The sequence below is a fragment of the Megachile rotundata genome, chromosome 4 (genome assembly GCF_050947335.1).
Source record: "Megachile rotundata isolate GNS110a chromosome 4, iyMegRotu1, whole genome shotgun sequence".
NCBI lineage: Eukaryota > Metazoa > Arthropoda > Insecta > Hymenoptera > Megachilidae > Megachile > Megachile rotundata.
In genome coordinates, this window is record NC_134986.1 from 9039704 (window position 1) to 9065042 (window position 25339).

At 39.0% G+C, this 25339-nt stretch overlaps 1 protein-coding gene across 2 annotated transcripts in view; it reads right to left on the reverse strand.

The window, feature by feature from the left end:
• The window catches only part of LOC100879669 (uncharacterized), an 87859-nt gene that overhangs the window by 3494 nt on the left and 59026 nt on the right, over window positions 1-25339 (reverse strand). For both annotated transcript variants that reach the window (XM_076530665.1, XM_012281550.2), the window contains exon 3: window positions 7188-7318. In XM_076530665.1, the coding sequence (XP_076386780.1) occupies window positions 7188-7318 (131 nt within the window). The remainder of the gene's footprint in view (window positions 1-7187; window positions 7319-25339) is intronic.

A 25339-nucleotide genomic window follows, 5' to 3' on the forward strand; every position in this document is an offset into this window, starting at 1 on the left:
GTTGACTTGTGCGCGTGCTGCACCTTCCGCAAAGTGGATTATTAATTCGTCTCATAGGCGTTCAATTAGCCCGCGGGCCGAGTCGCGGAAATGAATTATTTGTCGGCGCACGCGTATCCCCGGTGTGCTTTACCGTGCCGCGGAAATTTACGACTGTCGTCTCGCATAAATAGCTGTTCTGGCCACTGTGAAATTTACGGACGACCATTCGTGAATGTCTCGTAAAATTTCTCCACCCTTTATGTTCTAACCCCAACTCATACCTCCAGTTTTATTTTCTTTATATGAAACTGGGTGTTTCAATTTTTTTTTTAAGTAATAACATATGTATTAATAAAAATAATTATACAAATAATTGATAAAAATTAAATAACACATTATGTATGAATAATACAGCGATTTTTTTTTTGAGTTTGACGACTGAATACTTTTTAATCGAAAATCCACATAATTGCTACTTTGAACGATTTTTTAATCGAAAATTAGAATTTGACTGCTAATTGAAGCTCGATAAATTCGACATCAAAGGTTAATTTTAACGAAAGGTGTAATAAATAAATAGAAGTATAATTTTGATAAAAATTGAAGATAAATAAATTTAGGTAACTTGATGGAAAGTTTCGAAGGGGAGTAAGAAGTGAAATAAACTATGGCGGTGAAGAATCCTCTCACGTGGACCGATCTCCGAAGACATTCCGCGTGGTCCGGTCTGCGAACGCGTTCCTATGAATTATTGCACCATTAACGTGAGTAATCGCGCCGGCGGGAAAATTATATAGTAATTTGTTCGCAGCTGATCGAATACGTCGAGAATTTTATTCTTCTTTTGCCGGGGTAATGAAGCGGGCTAGCCCGGAAGGGAAAGAGAACAGAGAACTGCAACCCCATTCGGGCTCTCGTGGCCGTGAAAAATGAAGACGTTTCACCCGGCCGCTTTCGATTTTACGCGTTGAATGGCCAGCTAAGTAGCCATTCCGTACGGTGTTATAATTTATACGAAAGCCCTTTGTGCTTAACACAAGACGATTCCCTTTTGCGCCATAACTGACCGATGCGATTACCTCGAAAACCACTTTGGTTTTAACCCCTTTGACTTACGATTTACGATTTCTTTCGCATGCTCGGAGGCCACAGGTGTAATATAAAAACACCCTGAACAAGTCTTAACTCTTTGACATACGATCGATTATTAGGTGAGAATGAAAAATGTTCTTCTAATTGTACAGAAGTATAGCAACTTCCAATTGCGAGGGTTTCATCCTCAGGCAGTGTCCATGCATGACAAAGAAGTGCTACTTTCATTATTAGACAAAGGACATCGTAAAGTTATTAATTTTTGCAGCTCCAAGCAGCGGCAATTTTATTTAAAGTTCTTCAATTCTATATTTTATTACAATTATTTAGCTCCTTATTTTATTAAAATTGTTCAGCTCCTTGTTTTATGAAAATTGTTGAGCTTCTTATTTTATAAAAATTGTTCATCTCCTTGTTTTATGAAAATTGTTCAGCTCCTTATTTTATTAAAATTGTTCAGCTCCTTATTTTATAAAAATTGTTCAGCTCCTTGCTTTATGAAAATTATTCAGCTCCTTATTTTATTAAAATTCTTCAACTTCTTGTTTTATGAAAATTGTTCAGCTCCTTATTTTATAAAAATTCTTCAGCTCCTTGTTTTATGAAAATTGTTCAGCTCCTTAAATTTATAAAAATTCTTCAACTTTTTGTTTTATGAAAATTGTTCAGCTCCTTATTTTATTACAATTCTTCAACTTCATATTTTATTAACATTGTTCAGCTCCTTATTTTATAAAAATTCTTCAACTTCTTGTTTTATGAAAATTGTTCAGCTCCTTATTTTATAAAAATTCTTCAGCTCCTTGTTTTATGAAAATTGTTCAGCTCCTTAAATTTATAAAAATTCTTCAGCTTCTTGTTTTATGAAAATTGTTGAGGTTCTTATTTTATTAAAATTCTTCAGCTTCCTCTCAAGCAGACATGGACAGTTTTTCGTAGCCTAGTATTAACCTCGAGTACACAAAATAAAAGTCAGTCAACTGGTTTACAAATAAGTGATTTCTGCAACCTGAGAAGTTATTAATTTCAACTAGGAATGAAAATATGCTCGAACCGTCAGCACGCACTCGAGCCGAGTGAGTAGTTAGTCGAAAAAGAAAGGAACAAGTAGGAAAACGAAAAAGAGAGGAAGAAGTAGAGGTGGGTCCCGTTTAAGTGACAGAAAGGCTGGTCCACGGCGCGAAGGTAGACACGAGGTAGCCTCAGGTGACAAGTCTCTCGAATCATGCTAATGAAATTCTCAAGATATCTATCTCGCGCGCCACTGTGCACCAGGCATTAGTTTAGCGTCTCGCTCGCGGCCAACCTCGGCCTTATCTGTCCGCCTTCGGACGTCCGGTATCAATTTCCCGGGAACGTGAAACGCGAGGTTAAACGGGGGTGTCGAGTTCGTCACCGAGTCGTGCTAACGATCTTGCTACCGATGATTATCCTTCTTTTCGCTTAATTTTTTATTGGGGGTGGTTCTAATTTCGCGTGCTTTACGTTTAGATGCGTGGAGGATTACTGCGTTGATTTTGGAGCGCGTGGGATTCGGAACATTTCGAACTCGGAATGTACCATATTCGGATTGTGTCGAATTTGGAATATATTGAGTTTGGAACGCATTGTATGCGGGACGCGTGGAATTCGGGGCGCGTGGAATTCGGAACACATCGAATTCGGGGTGCCTAGAATTCGGGACGCATCAAATTCGGGGCGCGTGGAATTCCAGGCGCATCGAATTCGGGGCGCATGGAATTCGGAACACATCGAATTCGGGACGCATCAAATTTGGGACACGTCGAATTCAGGACGCATCAAATTCGGGGCGCGTGGAATTCGAGACGCATCGAATTCGGGGCACGTGGAATTCAGGACGCATCGAATTCGGGGTGTGTAGAATTCGGAACGTACTGAATTCGGTACGCGTCGAATTTCGAACGCACCGAATTCGGGATGCGTGGAATTTGGAACGTGTCGAATTCGGGGCGCGTGGAATTCGGAACACATCGAATTCGGGACGCGTCGATTCGGGTCGCGTGGAATTCGTGACGCGTCGAATTCGGGGTGCGTGGAATTTGTAACGCGTAGAATTCGGGGCGCATAGAATTCGGTATGCTTCGAACTCGGAACGTCCCGAATTTCTAACGCGCCGAATTTGAAACCCTTCGAACTGGGACCATATATAATTCCCAGTGAGCCAATATAAAAGTACGCAATATCAAACGTCCAAAGTTGAAAGCATGCAAAAGATGGCGTGCCGGGGTTGCATAAGTCTCCATGATCGGTTATCCCCGGAATTACAACGGATCGCGTGACAGGGTCTTAAATCAAAGAGAGCAAACTTGGACTTACGAGCGTTAATTGCTAGACTATTCGGCCCGTCCTCTAAAGGGACTTTATTGCACCGGAAAATCAAACGTTGTACCGTTACTTCGCATACGCGAAGGCCATCTGCGTGCGCGGCAAAGAGCATAAACGTGTAAATGGCTGATAATAATCCGGATGGAGGGGTCTGAAGGGTATAAGACGCGTTCCTTGCTGCAGGATAGTCACATGAGCGCGTTTTACGAGCCCACGAAACGAGCTTTCCTCTTGACGCCTTTACTGTTAAAGTAAATAAAAGCGAGCCTCGATTTCTCTTTTATCAACCATTTTTTTATTTCTGAACCTTTGGAGAACTTTATTCTATATTTGGAGATTTTTCTGTTTAATTCGTTTCTTATCTTCTATTGACATTAAATATTAAATTTAATTTTTCGTTCGACCAAAGTTCATTTTAAAAACTTTCTTTCATAGAATTAGTCGGTTAAGAGCTACATATTAATTTTCGAGTAATAAATGTTCCAGTTAGTCGTAAATAGACGGATGTTCATACAGTTATATCTGTTACGAGATCTGTAAAGTATACGTAACTCATGTCATTTATAGACTGCGGATCTTGTAGATAATATGATTTGTGGGCGGTTAACAGACCTAGGTTTATTATAAATTCATAAAAATTCTACTCGTAAATGTTTGGGTCGTAAATTTATTGGTTCACGATTAAGGTTAATGTACTCCATTAGCGAGCTAGTTCCCATTACTCCACTATTCATTTCATTTTATTGAAATGCCACAAACAAGGTTGTGTTGATCAAAATCTTTAAGTTCAATTTATTTTATTTACTAATTTAAATATTCTTTACGATTATTCTTTATAATTTATTCTTATTCTCACTGTTCTTGCAAAATAATCTGTTCTTGTTCTCAACTAATATGATCAGATTACGTTAGGTTAAGAAGACACACCTTTCCCATCAAATATTAAGAATCTCAAAACTGAAGCACAAAACACAATTGTCACATCGAAACCGAAGATCGTATCACAAGGATATTACGTAGCAGGGGGTTAACTGTCCCCGTTTTATCCTCAAGGTAGTCAAACGCTATCGCAAATTGTTAGCTCTTAAAGCAGCAGGAAGAAATATCGTGTCTCGAAGCGGTGGATCCAAGAACTTCAGCGATGTATTTACAAGAGATGCATTGTCTTTGAAAGCACGTTGGCCAACAACTCCGTGATTTCTGCAGTTGCAGTTGTCGTTAAAGCACCGACGGTCAGGTTTTACGGTGTACGTTGTCTGGCCGCAGTAGTAAAAGGAAATGCACCGTTGCACACCGGCCGTTACGCATGGACCGTCTTGTGCAATGATCCGCTCGTACATATAAAGTGTAATTTTGGTTAAACGCCCTGTACTGCCTTCGTGCACCCTTCGTTCCCATCATTTCCATGGGAAAGACGCTTCCAAGATACAAACCGCTTTTTGCTACACTAACCCTCATTTTTCTCCTCCCTTTATGCCTGCCTTTCGTACTCTTTTGTAACGACACCTAAAATAGTGACTGTTTTATGTATTTTCGTTTTGCGACTGCTTTAATGCGGCTCATTTTGAGACTCTTTTAATGTACTCCATTTTGAGACTCTTTTAATGCAGCTCATTTTGAGACTCTTTCAATGCAGTTCATTTTGAGACTCTTTTAATGTACGCCATTTTGAGACTCTTTTAATGCAGTTCATTTTGAGACTCTTTCAATGCAGTTCATTTTGAGACTCTTTTAATGTACGCCATTTTGAGACTTTTTTAATGCAGTTCATTTTGAGACTTTTTTAATGCAGTTCATTTTGAGACTTTTTTAATGCAGTTCATTTTGAGACTCTTTTAATGCAGTTCATTTTGAGACTGTTTTAATGTATGCTATTTTGAGACTCTTTTAATGTACTCCATTTTGAGACTCTTTTAATGCAGTTCATTTTGTGACTGCTCTATGTATTATCATTTTGTGACTGTTTTAATGAAGTTCATTGTGTGACTGTTCTATGTATTGTCATTTTGTGATTTTTTTAATGTAATTCATTTTATGACTGTTTTAATGAAGTTCATTGTGTGACTGTTTTAATGTAGTTCATTGTGTGACTGTTCTATGTATTATCATTTTGTGACTGTTTTAATGAAGTTCATTTTGTGACTGTTTTAATGAAGTTCATTTTGTGACTGTTTTAATGAAGTTCATATTGTGACTGTTTTAATGTAGTTCATTGTGTGACTGTTTTAATGCAGTTGAAAGATGTATCGCTCTTAAAAAACCGCAACAAAGGGTGACTACAAAAGAAACCACCCTTCCTAACCACATCCTGTCTGCTCCACAAAACCGACCGTGAAGAAGATGGACGATCGTTCCAACTGTTTCTTCCGCTCAGTCGCGTGGAACATCCGTTCCGTTGTTGCTAAAAAACTGCAAGCTGCGATGGAATTCTCTGTCGGGTAAAAAGAAGCCACCCCTAAAAATTCCTCGCCAAATAAAGACGACGTAGCGCGTTGGTTTTTTGCGTCCTTGGACAGGATCCTTTACAAGGTGGTTCCATTGGAAAGCTTCTGGCGAATTATCCGGAATATGGGCCTCGGGACCAACGGACCCTAGGGAAGAGGAACGACCGACATAAACGGCGTTCTCGCTCGTTACACGCGAGTGGCGCTAAAAATATCGGTATCCTGATTTTCTTCAGCTGGCTCTAAGTAGCGCTTTCTGGGAATAGCAAAGAATTTCTAGAGTCTAGTCGGCGAAATACGAGCAAACCGTCCGAGAGTTTATGTAGATGCTTTGTCGGTAGGTGCCGGTTTCTCGGAACCGCTCGAACGCGCTCACCTGTGGGAGGATTGATCAGCGATTGACCGATCGATCGCTTCGCGGTTGCGGTTTTAAGGCTCTTTTTTCTCTTCGTGACAGGAAGTCGTATATCGCTTCTTGCCGCTTAGACTCGTGCTTACGCGGCTTTTCGCAATTTTACTTCGTAGCTTCTATATTTGTCGCGGAAGATTTGCTGACGCGGAGAACGGTTAACCGGCTCTTAATGGAGACTTGTTTATTCCCCTGCAGTCGCATCGAACTCGCATTAATAACTATAGTAAGCTTGAAACGATGTTACCGTAACCGATCCGAACTTTGTTGCAGTTTATGGCCCTAATGAGATCAGAGATAATTAAATAGCTTGTAACTACATGACTGACTCAAGTTGCAGAAGTTTTAGATCAACATAGAATTTAATGACCCATGAATGGAATTTGCACGCAATACAAAAAACGGTATTCTACAACTGGCACAGATTGATCAGAATGGAACGTAAATAGCTAGTAATGAGTCCATTAAAGGTTCGTAGAAATCAATTAAAAATATCGTATGGAAATCTCGGTCGAATTACGGGGTTTTTATATTTTATCCCATCATTCGGTTACTCGTTTAATTTATTAGCCGATGCACGGGTATCGGTTACGCAAGTATTCAGCGAGGCGTACAATAATTAAATCCGGCTCTCGAAAGATCGCTAATTCGATCCACGTTTCGATCCATATAAATGCTAATTACCAGCGTTCCCGTTTCAATCCACTGATCCCCCGAAGAGCTTTACGGGAGGTTAACTCCATTTGAAGCAAGAACACGCTTCGAGCCACTTAATTACTCCCTCGAACAGGACTGAACAGTCGTGATTTCGTGAAACAAAGGATACATTGTTTTTGATCTCGCGTGGAATTAAGGCGTTCGGTTGCACGTGTTTCGCTCATGATTTTCAGAACTGGTACTGAAAGTGCAACTACCTTGTACGAGGTTCTGTCTTCCTCTTCAGAAGATGGGGCAGCGGGATCTTCTTCCGGGGTCGCTACACCTTCCGTTTCCGCTGGATGGTAGTCGACCTCGCTGCTCCAAGAGTGTCGCCTCTTCAGGTCTCCTGAAATTATAACAAATTTAGTTTTTTACGTTTTAATACTTTTCAGAGCATACAGTGGTCAGCAACTATGTGACCAACATTTTAGAAGATTCACTTTTGGATGAGTTTTGCGGAAGGAAACTGAGTGACAGTGATGTTGACCTTTATATATATTGTCAAGGTCATTGGGTAGAACAATTTGCAAAATATTTTGGACGTATAAAATCCTATTCTAAATTCACCGAATAAGAGTTTTTAAATTTCAAACAAGAGAGAATTTCAGGATTAGTCAAATAATAATTTGTATCAAACTTGTAATTGATCAATCAGCCATTTTATATTATGACTACTGAAGAACTGTTTACATAGTCATTTTCTTCCATCTTCAAACTTTAAATCGACATATCGTAAATGCTATTGTGTGATACTTTTATGTCATGAAATATCGTAAGACTTTGTAGAGTTTCAAAATCGATCACACTTTGCTGTAACTGACTAGTCAGCCATTTTGTGTTAAGAACGTTATCAAAATATTTATACAGTCATTTTCAGCGAACTTTATATTTTAAGTTGATGTATTATAATCGCTAATTTTTAATGTTTTTATGTCATGAAAAATTGTCAGACATTATAGTGTTTCAAAATCGATCATTGTTGGCAGTGATTGGCTAGTCAGCCATTTTGTGTTAAGATCATTATCGAAATGTTTATGTAGCCCATCTTCATCAAACTTTATATATTAAGTTGAAATATTATAATCGCTAATTTGTAATGTTTTTATGTCATGAAAAATTGTCAGACATTATTATGTTCAAAAGTTGATCATTGTTTGCAGTAATTGGCTAGTCAGCCATTTTGTGTTAAGAACATTATCGAAATGTTTGTGTAGCCATCTTCATCAAACTTTATATCTTAAGTTGATATATTATAATCATTAATATATGATGTTTTTATGTCTTCAAATAATGTCAGACATTATGATGTTCCAAAATTGATCATTGTTTGCAATAAGTGGTTAGTCAGCCATTTTGTGTTAAGAACATTATCGAAATGTTTGTGTAGCCATCTTCATCAAACTTTATATATTAAGTTTATATATTATGATCGTTAATATATGATGTTTTTACGTCTTCAAATAATGTCAGACATTATAATGTTCCAAAATTGATCATTGTTTGCAATAAGTGGTTAGTCAGCCATTTTGTGTTAAGAACATAATCAAAATGTTTATGCAGTCACCTTCATCAAGCTTCATATTTTAAGTTGATATATTAAAATCGTTAATGTGTGATGTACCGAAACACAAAAGATGTATCGTAAAAACGAATCGCGCCAAAAAAAAATAAATGGACACGTTCGGCACGTGGCGTTGTAACCGGTAATTAATACGAACCGGCTCAATCGGCCGTCCGCTTAATTAGAATTGTCACTATCGTTCATCTGGACGGCAACTGTTTAACGTCAACTTGCCAATTGAAGCGTGGCTGACAAAACTGGCTGCTACCGCTTTTTGCCCGGCGTCGAGTCGCTCGAACGCGGCGTATAATCCAACGACAACGTGTTCCCGACCGATACGTGTCTCCTGTTACGGATTACGGATTTCCCGTCTAACATCGGATCACCATGGAATCCCGCTCGATAAGCCGGTTATTAATTTCCAGTTGGTCAACGAACGGACGACACCGAACGAAACTGTATCGCGCCACGAACGTTCGTCACGAGCCATCTTTGACGAATCGATTTTCATCAGTTTAACGACACGCCGGTCGGCCGTTTCGAAAGTTGTTTGATAAGTTGACGAGCCGGAAAATTGATTGACGTATCGTGTTCCGCTATCTGGTACCGTTTCGCGGATTTTTCTAGCGTTCGGAACATCATTTCTGCTTCGTTACTTGACAGGTTACCGATTGCGGAACTTTTTCCGTGGATCAATTTAATTAGCTGCGTTAGTACGTGATCGGCGCGGTATTCTGCAATGGATACATGGGATACTCTGCTATCGATTGCACTGTAATTATTTTTCTTTTATTAATTATATCGGTAGACAGACATATCAAGTTTGATTGGTTGGAAATATTTTACTGTATCCTGTTTCTGGTCAAACAATTAACTTGATGTCATTTCGAATGGATATGATTTGTTTTAATAAAATATAACTTGTGGATAAATATGACTTGTGAATGTACATTGTACATGACATGATATTAACTTAGCTGATATAAAGATATTAATGGTGTTCGCGGATTATCGATTCGATAGATTTTTCGCGGATGTTCGTGAAATGTTTAAGGTCGATGTACACTGGTTCGAACAAGGATAACGATCGAAGATAAGCTTGCAGGTTAAACACTGTATTCGAGCCGTGACTTATGGGGTTGGCAGAGGGGTCGGGGCAGACCCTGCGGATTCTACCTACAAATTTGCTCGTTTACTTCGGTTCGAGGAATGCCACGGGGTCCCACGGGACGAGGGAATACACGGAGCAGCTCGGAAAGAGGATTGCGTAGCGATCACGAACAGGAAATTTATCGGTTCGCCGGTCAAAGTGTGAATTACGTCGATTCTCGCGTGTGCGGCAATAAAATATTCGCCAAAGCTTCATCACATTGTGCCTTTCGTACCTGCTTATTTGCATCACTCGTATCTCACGCGGTTCCCGCGAGATTTAAATGCGCGCTCATGACGACGCGCCATTTATTAATTTTCGAGGATTTTATGGAGAACTGCGACACCATTGTAATTGCTTTTAATGATTATATTTTTTCACCTTCTTGCTGTGTCTTATATAATATTACAACATATTCTATAATAATAATGTATAAATTATATAATAATATAATATTCTACACTATTGCACGTGAGGCTGGTTTGTAAGATTGAAGATATAGGACTTTTGTTATTTCATGACATAAAAGTATTTCAAAATAAAGGTTATTATACATCAGATTAAAGCTTCAGGTTTGTAGAAAGTGACTGCATAACAGATCTGTTGATATTAGTGGCATAAAATGACTGAATCTTTGAGAGAAGCAAGAGAGATCAGTTTATAGTTGACTGTTGTTTATTAAATGATATTGAATTTTTCAATTGTCTATATTTGATAATGGTTACGAACCATTAATGTAGGCATTTTAATAAAGCTTCGAGCTTTAAATTGATGTACCACAAGTGCTATTCTGTGATACTTTTATGTCATGAAATCTTTGTCAGACTTCATAAGTTCCAAAATCCATTGCCATCAGTAACTGACCAACTAAATATTTTCTACTGAAAACATTAATAAAAAACTAATCACATCCTAGTAACAATCTTAGCAAATTAAAGTTAGAAATAAAAAAGCAATGCAAACTGAAAAATACCAATTATAACTTAACATGAAGTGTTGAGTTTCAAAGATACTTTTTAAAAGGAACTGGCCTAATCTTGGATCTCATCGTTATAAAAATGAATAAAATGTCTTGATAGGAAGAGAAGATGTAGAAGGGTAAACGAGAGCATAAGAAGCGCAAGAGGCGAATGTAGACGCGTACGACCGTGAATTTACAAGCCACGTGTATCGAAGTGTGCACGTGGCTTCCGCTTGGACGCGCGTAATCTCGTTCTTTTCGCTGTGGTCCACCAAGATCTACGATCATTGCGCTACGTACACTTCGGTCGCATTCCTAGAGAGCTTTCGCGAAGCCCAGAAACCAGAAAAGGAAAGCAACATGCGATGCAATTAGCCGTTGCGGTCTGAAGATCGAAGAAATCCTAACCGCGATTGCAGAAGATTTAAACGGGACGAAGTTAATCGAGAATCTCGGCTTAACGACCAGAATTTCTGTCAGCGAATTATCCAGCTTTCATTAACATTCGATTAGAGTTCTTTTACCTCTGTTACATTTTCTTAGGTACTGTTATAATTTACTAGTTTTGCTACATTACGGTTCATGGATGGGCGAAGAAAAATTGTTATGTTCGTACGCACGCCTTTTTTAGTAATGGGTAGTAAGTGCAGCTAGTTTTGGTGTGAGGTTTCCAAATTTGGATTTGGTGTTGCAAATTTTGGAGTTGGCGGATTTTCACATTTTTATATTCACGGATTATTACGTTCGCCAATTTCCACGTTCTCCAATTCCAAAATTCTTTAATTCCACATTTCCCAATTTCCACATTTTCCAATTTCTACATTTCCCAATTTCCACATTTCCCAATTTCCATATTTCCCAATTTCCACATTTCCCAATTTCCACATTTCCCAATTTCCACATTTCCCAATTTCCACATTTCCCAATTTCTACATTTCCCAATTCTCACATTCCTCAATTCCTACATTCCCCAATTCCAAAATTCTTCAATTTCAACATTTCCCAATTCCACATTTTCCAATTCCCACATTCCTCAATTCCCACATTCCCCAAGTCCACATTTCCCAATTCCACATTTCCTAGTTTCCACATTTTCTAATTCCACATTTCCCAATTCCATATTCTCCAATTTTCACATTCCCCAATTCCCACATTTCCCAATTCCACATTTCCCACTTTCTACATTTCCCAATTCCACATTTCCCAATTTTCACATTTCCTAATTCCACATTCCCCAATTTCCGCATTCCTCAACTCCCACATTCCTCAATTCCAAAATTCTTAAATCTCCAAGTTTCTATAAATCTAAATCTGCAAGTTCCTAAATTTCCCAACTTTCAAATCTCTAAATTCTCCAAGTTTCTATAAATCTAAATCTGCAAGTTCCTAAATTTCCCAACATTCAAATCTCAAAATTCTCCAAGTTTCTATAAATCTAAATCTGCAAGTTCCTAAATTTCCCAACTTTCAAATCTCAAAATTCTCCAAATTTCCAACAGCCCCCCAAATCCCAAAACACCGAAGTCTTCAATTTGCAAATTGCAACCGAAGAAAAGAAACGAAGGAAAAACGATTGGCACGCAAGGAAGATGTACGGTATTCCCGGAATTTGCGTACATCAGCAAATAAGCAATCGGCTCGAAGCTTCACGGATGATAAATGATCGATCCAGGAACGAACAGAAAATGATTTCTTGCTTATCTCGCGAAAGGAATCCCGTGGAAAGAGAGTAGCGGCTCGGTGAAATAGTTAATGCAACTGTTACTCATCGTCTGCTTGGATTTCTTACGTCGATTGACGGACGACGTCTCAATCGACATGCCGGTCGAAAAAGAACGTAACCCGGTCTAGTTCTTTCTGATCGATGATCGACAGCGATCTCGCGGAAACTCATTAACATTTAACCGGTAATCAGCGTGTGATTAACGAGACCGTGAACCAGCGGTACGATAGTGGCTCTTGAACTCGCAGTCTTATCATTGAGATCTCAGGATTTGACGTCGTTAACAGTCGCAATGGGATCCGTGAATGCGGATCGTCACGATCCAACGACGGTGATCCATGATTCTGTTCGTGTCGTCGTTTCTTCTTGCGGCGAACCTCAGCATCCGGGCTACTTTACATTTCCATCTTGTTTATGGTTATCCTACGAACCTCTGGTATGCCGATGCTCCGTCGTTATCTACCCTTTTATTTATCGGGGTTACCCAATCATCTCTTTTTCCTCGCATTCCTTCCACAATTTAGAATGGTTTATGCGATCTTTGAAATTTCGTAATTCTTCATTCTGGGACTTTGGGTTTTGGAGACTTTGGGACATTGACACTTTTGGATTTTGGAGACTTTGGGACATTGCCACTTTTGGGTTGTGGAGACTTTGGGACATTGACACTTTTGGATTTTGGAGACTTTGGAACATTGACACTTTTGGATTTTGGAGACTTTGGGACATTGACACTTCTGGGTTTTGGAGACTTTGGGTCATTGACACTTTTGGATCTTGAAATCTTGGGACTTTGAAAGCTTGAGATTTTGGGACTGTCAGAGACTTTGGGACTCTGGAATTTTGGGACCTTGAAATTTTTGAAGCCTTCGGAATTTGGGAATTTGAAATTTAAGATTTTGGCACTTTTGAGACTTTATTTGAGACTTAGAAACTTTGATCCTCAGAAATTAGGTACTGTTTCGTCGTGGAAAATTTGATGGGTACCTTCTACCCTTGGCACCCTAAGCACGTGTAAATTTTGGTATAGTAATTCATCTCCCAGTGTAAATTATCTACATGTCCATTGAATTCCTCATGAAGTAAGTCAATGACAACCTTCGCACTCTAAGAAATAACCACTGTCACTTCAACATGTACATCATTTACTCTCAATACATTTTTTAAATTGTACAATAAAAATCCACAATGAAAACATACCCTATCAGAGTTTCCTTAAATCCGTATCAAAAAGTTTGGCGAACACTCGAAACGATCATCCTGCTAGCGACATTCGAACGATCCTCGTGTTCTTCATGTTCACTGACACACGCGTGATCGACGATCGCAAATAGTGGAAGAGGATCTCCCGCTGTCAGAGGAGGGTCGTTCAAAGAACTCGTTTCGAATGTTTAGTCACGTTAGATGGATCGCACGCGATTCGAGGGGATCGTCGTAGTCGAACAATGGCGAAATAGATTTCGGCTCGCAGGTGCACTACAGGTTCACTCACAGGTGCAGCTCCGACTAGACTAAAGTCGAGAGCGTGCGTGTTGGCAGCAAGTACTCTAGGAGAACAGAGAAAGAGAGAGAGAAAGAGGAGGCATACCGGTGCCTCGATTGGTCCATGCTTCCCGCGAAAACGACCCAGCCAATCACCGTGACCGAGCCACGTAATTGCCGGGTATCACGATTCACAAAAACGGGGGAGGGATACCCTTTCGAAATTCCCCGAGGTAACGTCCCTTCTTTACCCCTTTATTCTTTTTGTACTGTTGCTGGACTTACTTTGTCTCACGGATCATTTTTTACAACGGTACATTTTTTACAACTGAATACTTTTAGACATTTCTTTATTTGACAATTTTATGGAATTAACCCTTTAAGCTGACTTGAACATTCGATTCAATTCGACAAGTTGACTTTGAAGGGTTTTTAACTACATCTTATCGAGGAAGTCTACAGACAGTACATGTGATGTAGGAAGATAGACAAACAGACAACACATGTGATGTATGAATGTAGAAAAACAAACAGCATGTGTGATGTATGAATATTCAGACACGAACAATACATATATATGAATATACATAAACGGACAATACATGTCACATGTAGATATAGAGAAACAGATAATACATGTCGTGTATGAAGATACAGAAACAGGCAACATATGTGACATATTAATATACAGAAACGAACGATATATGTGACGTATAAATATAGAGAAGCAGGTAATACATGTGATGTATACATATAAAGAAACAGACAACACATGTGACATATGAATATAGAGAGTCAGATAATACATGTGATGTATCCATGTAAAGAAACAGACAACACATGTGACATCCGAATATAGAAAATCAGATGATACATGAGATGTATAAGTATAAAGAAACAGACAAAACATGTGACATATGAATATAGAGAGTCAGATAATACATGTGATGCATACATGTAAAGAAACAGACAACACATGTGACATATGAATATAGAAAATCAGATGATACATGTGATGTATAAGTATAAAGAAACAGACAACATATGTGACATATGAGTATAGAGAAACAGCTAATACATGTGATATATACATATAAAGAAGCACACAACACATGTGACACATGAATATAGAGAAACAGGTAATGCATGTGATGTATAAATATAGAAAAACAGACAACACATGTGAGGTGTAAATATAGAAGAACAGACAACACACGTGACGTATAGATAGAAACGTATGATAGTGGCAATTAACCCCTTGCACTCTAATGACGAGCTACACACGTGACGCTGCTGGAGTATGAGCTCTTCTTATATTATACACCTGCAGCATTTACTTCTAATTCGTACAGTCAACAAAATACAAAATTGTTGCTCTTAAAATTACACTAGGTAACAGTACAGTTATGTTTGATGATACTAAACAGATAGAATTAATAATAAATGTAGCAGCTTAAAGGGTTTATCGAACTTCTGAACGAAAAAGTTATCTAGCAAAAGTAGATACCTAGAAGTGCAAGGGCTTATTAATAGGGCCATTACCCTGACAAAGTAATATAATATTATCTCGCACGATGATAAACCCGCTTTCCCGTTATGCATTTCACTCGAATCTCAGAGTATATCGTGAGCTAGTTTTAAGTGAAAAACAGGATTGACATCGGTAGATATACCAGGGAGAAGTGCGCTATTAGCTACCTGGGAAGCAATGGAATATATTTTCCACTTTATTTTCAGCGTTCACCTGTTGGTCGAGATAATAACACGGAGAGTAGCATTCTAAGCAGAAGTTGTGCAGCTTAGAAGCCTTTATATTGTGCTATCTATTTATAGAATCATCGAGGAAGCGATCTAGACGTTTTCTAACACATACAGTCCTTTTCATTACGATAACACTTATAATAACATTCTTCCGCCAATTTATCTTGTAATGTTACTAGGCAATTTACTTCGGATCTTATTTATTTCGCAACAATACACCGTGGATGTACAATTATCTCTGGAAGATGTGGAATTGAGTGACGGTCTTTTGGATTGTAACTTGCTTTTTCATAGTTTGCGAATTTCTAAATTTTTATAGTCACAGATTCTCAAATTTTTGGTGTCACAAATTCTCAAATTTTTACATTCACAAATTCTCGGATTTCTGGACTTACAAATTCTTAGATTTCCAAATTCACAAATTCTTAGATTTGTAATTCACAAATTCTTAGATCTGCAAATCTCCAAATTCTCCAATTTCCAAATTCGCAAATCACCAAATTCTCCAATTTCCATATTCTCAAATGTTCAGATTTGCAAATTTCCAAATTCTCAAATTTTCCAATCTACAAATGTCCAAATTCTCAAATTCCCAAATTCTCAGATTTCCAAATTCACAAATTTGCGAATTTCCAAATTTCCAAATCCTCAAATTCCCAAGCTCACAACTATACAAATACCCAAATTTCCAAATTTGCAAATAGAGGACTTCAAAAGTCCCAAATTCTGAGATCTGCAAGTATCGCGTGGTTTTCCCGTAGGTATGTACCGTACGTCAGGACGAAAATCTCGTTAAGTCGAAACGCGTGAACAAATAAATAAGGTTTCGAGAGAAAGGCAGCAAGCGACTCGCAGGATTGGGCGGACATGGTGGTGGAGGGCCTTGCGTCGAGAAGAGGGGTGAAGGAATAAGGCGAAGGAGGGCCCAGCGACCTCTGACCCCCCTGGGAACCACGAAGGGCTCGAGGGCCTCTTCGAGAAAGAAGCTCGGGAATCTGGCGAACCCACCCGGCCGAAATACTTACACGAGACTACTTCGTGATAGTGATGGACTAGCATTCGATTTAGGATCGTTCGATACATCATTCTGTACAAATACCTCTTTCATACAAATTTATTCTTCTATAACTTAATATTGGAATAATTTAAAATACTTCCAGTTCAAATAAAATTTATGAAAAGCTTTATTTTTGAGATTAAGATTTTAAGTGCAGTCTATGTAGAATCTCTGAGGAGTCTGTTTTAAATGAAATTTATTTGGCAACATTTTTATGTTTATAAGAAAAAAATTAACAAAATTAATTATCGTTAAAAATATACTGTATGAGAATCGTTTAGGTCTCTGTTTCAAATTAAATTTTTATTTTTGTAAGAAAAAAATTGTCGAATGGTAAAAATACTGTATGTAGAATCTCTGAGGTCTCTGTTTTAAATGAAATTTATTAATAAAAATATTTATTTCTATAAGAAAAAAATTAACAAAATTAATTATCGATGAAAATATACTGTATGAGAATCTTTTACGTCTCTGTCTCAAATTAAATTTTTATTTTTGTAAGAAAAAAATTGTCGAATGGTAAAAATACTGTATGTAGAACCTCTAACTAAGATCTCTGTTTCAAATGAAATTTACTAATTAAAATATTTATTTTTGTAAGAAGAAAATTGTCGAATAAGAATACTCTGTATGTAGATCAGCCGATCCCTAATCAAATCATCAAGTCCAACCTTATTAATTTGTTCTTAAACCCCCAAATCCCACAACGAATTACATATTAAGTGAAAACAACAATTCTAGTTACAAAAAAAGGAGTAAACAGTTCCAATAATTATATTAAGGAACACCGTTAGCCCATTGTTTCGTATTTACGCGTACGTCGATATCGATGAAAGAGTCGGGCAACATTTTAGGCGTAAGAAATTCGCAGGCCGGTTGTTCGGTTTCGAAGGGCGATGGTAAAGGGTATACGGCGGAATCCAACGGGGCATTTACACGCGTGGTTCGGCTCAAAGAAATTACGACGCGGAAGAGGGCCGCGTGATCCCGCCTAAATGATGGCTGGGTGGAAAGTTTCACGGTAAGGAGGATTTATCCTGCGGCCCGGTCGGATGGTTTTACGCGTTGTCGCCGGCTAAGAAGCCCCATACATCCACAATGGAAACAGCCACGGTGCCTTCGAACCACCCGTGGTAGCAGATTGGCCGAGGACGCGATACAAATTTCGTCCGTTCGACGTTATCGAGAAATTTCGTTTTGTAGCGATGTTTGCCATTAGCCTCCCCCCTTCTGGCTATGACTGCCTTTCAAGAAATATCGGCCGTGAAGAAAAATAAAAAAAAACAAGGGACACTTTAACCGCGAGACGTACAACCGTGTACCGTTACTACATCAATCTTCCGTAATGATGTAAAGCAGAAAGAAACGAACACTCGAAGATACCACTCGAAGATCGTTAACGCCCATGTCTTCGAGGTGCGAATTCGATCTAACGTTTTAATACAATGATCTAATTCGTACTAGTCGAGTTCGTGCACCAGATAGGCTGGTTAGATGACCGTCACCTTCGTCTCGAACAATATTTTTGTCGGCGTTGGCCAGGATTTAAGGGGCAAGCAGGCGCAGAAAGCGCGCGAGCGTGTAATGGTGATTGAATGCGGCTAATGGTCGTCCCGTACGGGACTCACGGCCCTCCAAGATATACGTTATGACTCGGGCATAACATTTACCGGGTGGTAAACAGTCGTGCATAAACTCCGAAGTCCCATGAACGAGCCTCTCGTAGAAAATGTAAAACTCTTACGAGCGTTGATCCCATTCCTTTTACCTTGCTGCAGACAATCCTGGGCAAATATTAATACTCTTCGATCGAAGAAGTTATGTCCGAATTGACACATAACTTTACTGAAATTGTGTCTTATAATTTTATTCAAATTATATCTTTCTCTTGTACGTTTCAGTAATCATGAAAGTGGTCTTTTGGTCGTTTTGATCAACTCAAAATTTTAGCAGAATTGAATATTTTTTACAAAGTACATGTCTTGTCATTTCGTTTGAAGCATTTGCTTAATCTCTAAATGTGGAGGAGTTATCTTAAGTTTCAAACTTAAGGGGTGAATAATAAATTTGACATTGTAACATATTAAAAATTGTAACACATAAATTGTGATATATAAATTTCATCAGTTGTAACATATAAGTTGTGATACATTAAGAGGTGTTTCAGTGCACAGTACATTTCACCTTCCTCTAAGATTAATCTCCAGAAAGCTCGGTTCTCTCAGAGGAGAACTAGGTCGCGGTCGAAGAAGACGTCAAAATTTCGCAATTTGCCATACGGTGTTCAGCGCTTGACCCGGTTGTAGCGTTGTAGCGGAAGATACAGGGTGCTTTTAAGTCGCGAAGCTTGTCGTGGCACACGGCGACAAGCTTCTTCGACGACACGACCATGACAAATCGTTCTAAGCAGCGTGACGCCATAAATCAAAGCTGGCCCTCGAAACGGTTCTCCGCCCTGGTGAAGAATGATCCAAAGGTGGAGAGAAAAGAAGAGTAAAAAGAGCGGAGGAAGATAAGGCGGCGGTGCACAGCGAGCATGCTCGAAGCACGATTAAATCGTTAGTCGATAAAGCTCTACGCGGGCATTAATAATAATTAGGCACGGCGCGGTTCGAAATTAGCGGCGAGCCTCGATGCGTAGATAATAAACTTACCAATGAGCACGAGAGCATGACCTCGGCTAAATAAGGAGTACCATAGGCGCGCGAAAATGCACGAATTATCGTCGTATTAATTGGAGAACGTCGTAAATTTAATGGCGGCGAGGAAAAAATGGTAACTACCCGTGGTCGCGGAAAACGCGTTTTACGAACGGATTTAACCCTCTGATGACTGATGTTGCGTTATTCGAACGTACACGAAGAGAAATGAACTTTCGTAATTATAGGCTGAGCATCTATTTAATTAACGAATAGATCAACCGGTCGAGATCATTATGTCGTAAAACGTGTCAGCAGTTTACGTCGTAATTACGAGCGTTTGGATTGCAGTTACTGTATGTACGGACTCGCTTGCCAGATCGACTTTGATAGGGTACTGCAAGTGTTTTCGAACCTCAAAAACATTGAACATTTATTCTCTATTTCCCACTTATATTTTCGTGTAGAATAGCTTTCATTAAGATTGTACCACGACTACCCTGTATAATAAAATCAATAAAATAGTAAAATAGTACAAGTGAAAAAAACCGTACAACACAGTGAAATAACAGTAGCACAATTGTATAATATCAGTAAAATGGGAGACTAGTTAAAGCTCCAATATACCAAAGCTAACAAGAATAATTAATAACGTTAAGTAAATTCGAAGGAACACAAGATAGGTTCGAGCTTTTTCAAGGAGCAACAAAAGAAAAAACACGAGACGATGATTTACGAGGATTCACCGTAGAGGGAGAACCGCAGGCTGGTCCTGGCAGATCGGCGAACCGGCAACGGTAATTTTATTAATACATTAATCCCGTTTCACCGGTCTTCTTTACGTTCTTTACGCGCGAGAATCACGGCGCCCGAGGCCCTTCGTCGAGGGTGGACTTAATAAACCGAAAGGGACCACACGCATCGTGACGTCACAGGGCCGTCATGCCCATGACGATTTGGCTGACGTGTATCCTGGCGGACTTGCAGATTGAAACTTAGCGAATCCGCCCACGCCGCGCCAATTTTGCATACCATTACACCGTCTTTATAATTATTTTCTACTCACCGAACTCTCCTGAATTTTTTCCAATATTTTAACCCCGATCGATCACTGTTCTTTTTTTATTTATCGAGTGATCAAGTATTCAGGCTATGATTTAGAAATGGACTACATGTGTTTATACATATGTGTAATGTATATGCATCTCTATGTATACATATGTATATGTTTGCATATGTGCATGTATGAATATGTACATGTATGAATATGTATATGTATGCATATGTACATGTATAGGTATATATGTATACATATATGGATGAACATGTACATGTATGAATATGTACATGTACATAGGTACATATGTATACATATATGGATTAACATGTATATGTATGAATATGTATATGTATAGGTATATATGTATACATATATGGATGAACATATACATGTATGCATATGTGCATATATGAATATGCACATATATAGCTATACATGTATACACATATGGATGAACATGTATATGTATGAATATGTACATGTATGTATATGTATTTGCATACGTATGTTATATATGTTCCGTAATGAATATACATATAGGAAGAACAAGTAACATGTAAAAAGAGTAACTAACATATAGGAAGAATAACTAACATATGAAAAGAACAACAAACATGTGTTAAGTACATGTGGCAAACAAAGGAAAGAACCATCACAATATATGAATTCAATTTGACCGATCACCGACTCCTCCCCCAGTATCGCGATTAATCGGAGAATCATTTTAGGAATCCTACGAAGAATTTCGAAATTACAAGTTCCACCTTGACGAAGAAAAAAAAAGAAGGAAGGGGAATCGATTGCTCGGGGATCGATTCGTCGGTAGATTTTCGAAGATAGCGCAGGATGAGGACTCGCAGAATGGAAGGGGCAAAGATTGACCCATGACCCGAGAGTTATGACGCGAGTCTGATTCCTGAAATGCTTGTGCACACCCTGTAATCACGAATGGCGGAGTCTGGCCCTCCAACCCCCTTCCATCCGTCTGCCGCCCGTGCATGCCACGTTGGATATCTATAATTTAAATCTCGCTCGGTCGTAAGTGGCAGGAAATCATTGTAATTAATATGGCGTACATCCACGTGCGGCCGTGTAGGTGCACGTGGATGTGCGTGCGGAGAACGGCCACGATCCTATACTGATCTTCGCGTCTCGATACTGTTACGTTAAGAGGATGTAAACCGAGTACACGCGGATACGGAAGCTTAGCCGCGATCGACCTCGGACTCGATTTACGCTCTTCTGGTTATGGTTACCGTTTGCCCTCGTTCACATGCTATTCGCCGATAGGATATACTACCCTGTTTCGTATTTTTAGCAAAAGCTATTTTCACAATTTTTTTCCATTATCACACTCTTTAAGAATTTGGAATATTACAAAATCAGGTTTTGTTATTAGCAGATTTTTATTAGCAGATCAGGGTATATGAAGTTTGGAAGTCAATTAAAAATTTGAGTACTTGCAAATTTGAAAATGTCTAATCTAACTTATCTTACTCGTTCACGAAGAAATACGAGTATCTCTACAAAGAAATCCTAGCGACTCCACCGAATGATATATTGCGGTTATCTTCGTCCTCAAAGTTTGACAATACGAAAAATGCAAGAAGACTTTCCGGTTTGTTACATCGTAAATCCTTCTCCTCACACCTTATCACATTGTAACAAAAAGTGATATATCAGTTCAGTGTGTTAATTTTGTTTATCAAATTTTTATTTATCGCGTGTCCACTATCTCGCAACGAGAATACTTTGTGTCGCGCTGGGCGATTATAGGCGATCGTATTAGCAAAAGGGTTAAGAAGAACGCTCCCTGATCGTAAACCGGTCAGCAGAATCCAGATTAATGTCCTGGTCGAGGACCAGAATTTTCCACGTTCGTATTTATGACCTCACCCTTTCACGTGTTCCCTTTAACTTCCTACTCCCGTTGCACACGCGATTTCGATTGCATTATGAATGAGGATTACGGATACTTTTATATTCAGCGTGTAGCCTTACTGTTTTCTAATCTCAGACTCTCGAACACTTCGAAACTGCTTTGGAAAGACTGTTCTAGCAGGAATTTGTATCCTGATCTGATCGAGGATAGTTAGAAATCTCCCGAGTTCAGGTAAGTTGGTCTATGTCACGGTTAAACGGATCATGAAACGTTTCAATTACCTGACAAATGTCACCGAGGCTGATCTTGATCAGCGATCTTGGCCGTCGGCGATATTTTCCTCTCGGCAAGAAATTGTTACTAGGTTGCACGAAGTTACCACGTGGCTCGTGTCAACGCACCGACGTTCATGAATTATTCACAAGGAATTTGCAGCGCGCCTTCAAGTTGCTGTCATTTCTTTGTTAGCGTCAATTTCACATTGTCTCGCGAGTCAGCTGCTCCGTTTCGAAACATCCACAGGAGGACATCGCTCGAATAACTTGCAATTTATCCCATACGGTTGAAATCGATCGGCAGATGGTCGAACTAGGGAGATTGTTAGGTCATTACTTCGGATCTGCTAGGTCGTTACTTTAGGTCTACCAGGTCGTTACTTCGGGTCATTATTGCAGGTTTGGTAGATCGGACTATTGTCTTAAAGGTATTAGTGGGTAGTTTACATCTATTAAGTCGGAACAGTGTGTTAGCTCTACGTCAAGTAGGTGGTTCAAGCCTATTAGCCTACTGAACTATTGTCTAGGGTTTATTAAGTGGGTGCTCTGATCAGGTATACTGAACTATTGTCTTAGGTTTACCATGTTCATTAACCGGGTGCTTTTGAGCTACTACGTTTGCTAAGTGGATGCTTCAACTCTATTAGTCTACTAAACTACTAAGTGCATCAAGTTCATTAAGTCAGACTTTGAGACTTAAAATGCACGTTCTGGCTCTACATCAAATAGGCGGTTCAAGCCTATTAGCCTACTGAACTATTGTCTAGGGTTTATTAAGTGGGTGCTCTGATCAGGTACTGAACTATTGTCTTAGGTTTACCATGTTCATTAACCGGGTGCTTTTGAGCTACTACGTTTGCTAAGTGGATGCTTCAACTCTATTAGTCTACTAAACTACTAAGTGCATCAAGTTCATTAAGTCAGACTTTGAGACTTAAAATGCACGTTCTGGCTCTACATCAAGTAGGTGGTTCAAGCCTATTAGCCTACTGAACTATTGTCTAGGGTTTATTAAGTGGGTGCTCTGATCAGGTACTGAACTATTGTCTTAGGTTTACGTTCATTAACCGGGTGCTTTCGAGCTACTACGTTTGCTAAGATGATTTAACTCTATTAGTCTACTAAACTACTAAGTGCTTTAAGTTCATTAAGTCAGACTTTCAGACTTAAAATGCACGTTTTGGCTCTACATCAAGTAGGTGGTTCAAGCCTATTAGCCTACTGAACTATTGCCCAGGGTTTATTAAGTAGGTGCTCTGATCAGTTATTCTCAACTATTGTCTTAGATTTACGTTCATTAACCGGGTGTTTTCGAGCTACTACGTTTGCTAAGTGGATTTAACTCTATTAGTAAACTACTCAGTGCTTTAAGTTCATTAAATCAGACTTTGAGACTTAAAATGTTTTGGTGAAGTAAAAACCTTCTAAATTCAAGAGTAGACCAATACTTGAAGTAAGTCAATAGACAAGATGGATGGTCGTTTATTTCTAGCTACTCAACTAATCTAAATATACCGTCTGAAATATTGTCTTAGGTAGCTGTGTTTATCAAGTGAGTGCTTCAGGGCTATTACGACTTACACTACGTTTATTGAGTAGGTGGTTCAGGTCCATTAACCTACTGAGCTAGTGTCTTACGTTTCGAGTCGGTGCTTTAGGCCGAATGAACTATTATCGCGTTAACTACATTTATTAAGCTTACCTCTGATATATTATGTATACTAAATTACTCATTCAAGTTTATTAAAATGTACTCGGTGATAAATTTGATAACTTCATTACATGCAAGCAAAATGTTACACCGAAGATTCTACTCAAACTTGATCTCTCTATCTACAGCTTCAGGAACGTGTTCCACGACACTGATCTATTATGGACACTGCGTTATTCATTTAGGTCCATTAAAATGCATTAGGTAGTAAATTTAATGACTTTTCAGTACATGCAAAGAAAATGTAAGCAGAATGTTGAAGATCAAAACTTGATCTCTCTATCTGGAGTTTTCCATGTATCAGAAACGGTATCTACCATATGATCGAGTTATTCTTTTAGGGCTATTAAAATGTACAAGATGATGAATTCTACAATTTTCCAACATATGGGAACGTTGAAGACCTCTCTATCTAAAGTTTTGTGTCATAAACGAACGTGTTCTGCCACGATACCGATCAGTTATGAGCATTGAATTCTCTCAGGCCTGTACCGAGTGATAAATTCGCTAATTTCGCAGGGAAATAAAACGAAGATTCTATCCAAAGTTGATCTCTCTATCTAAAGTTTTCCATGAATCAGAAACGAACGTGTTACAGTAAGACAGGAAACACGGTTCAGCAGCGTAGCAACATCGAAGAAGCGAGGTTGCGAGACGACATCCGGTGCAAATCGAACATTTGCATGAGAAGCTCTCGCAGTATCCTTCAGCAGAGCTCGAAACACTTGTCGGACACGCGTAGGACGACACGATAAATTTTCGACGGACCAGTTCTGTCCCGAAACGCGTCCCCGCAAACAGGATCACGGTTCCCGTTCGCGATCCGTACACGACGACATTTGTTCGTTTCAATATGCAACGACCCTCTGTGTTCCGTGAATCGTAAAGTATCGAGACTGTAGAGAGTATCGAAATTCTTGGTAAATCGCGATCCCAGACGTTTAATCGCTCCGGCTCTCGATTTTTACAATAGTTGGAAAATTACCGTAATGAACGGCTGCTTCACGGTTGTTCCATGCCCGCCTTCATTCGTAACTCACGCGGATCGCGAGTGCGGTTTCGAGTAAAAAGTACTCGCCTGTGATTTACTACCAACTCACCGCGG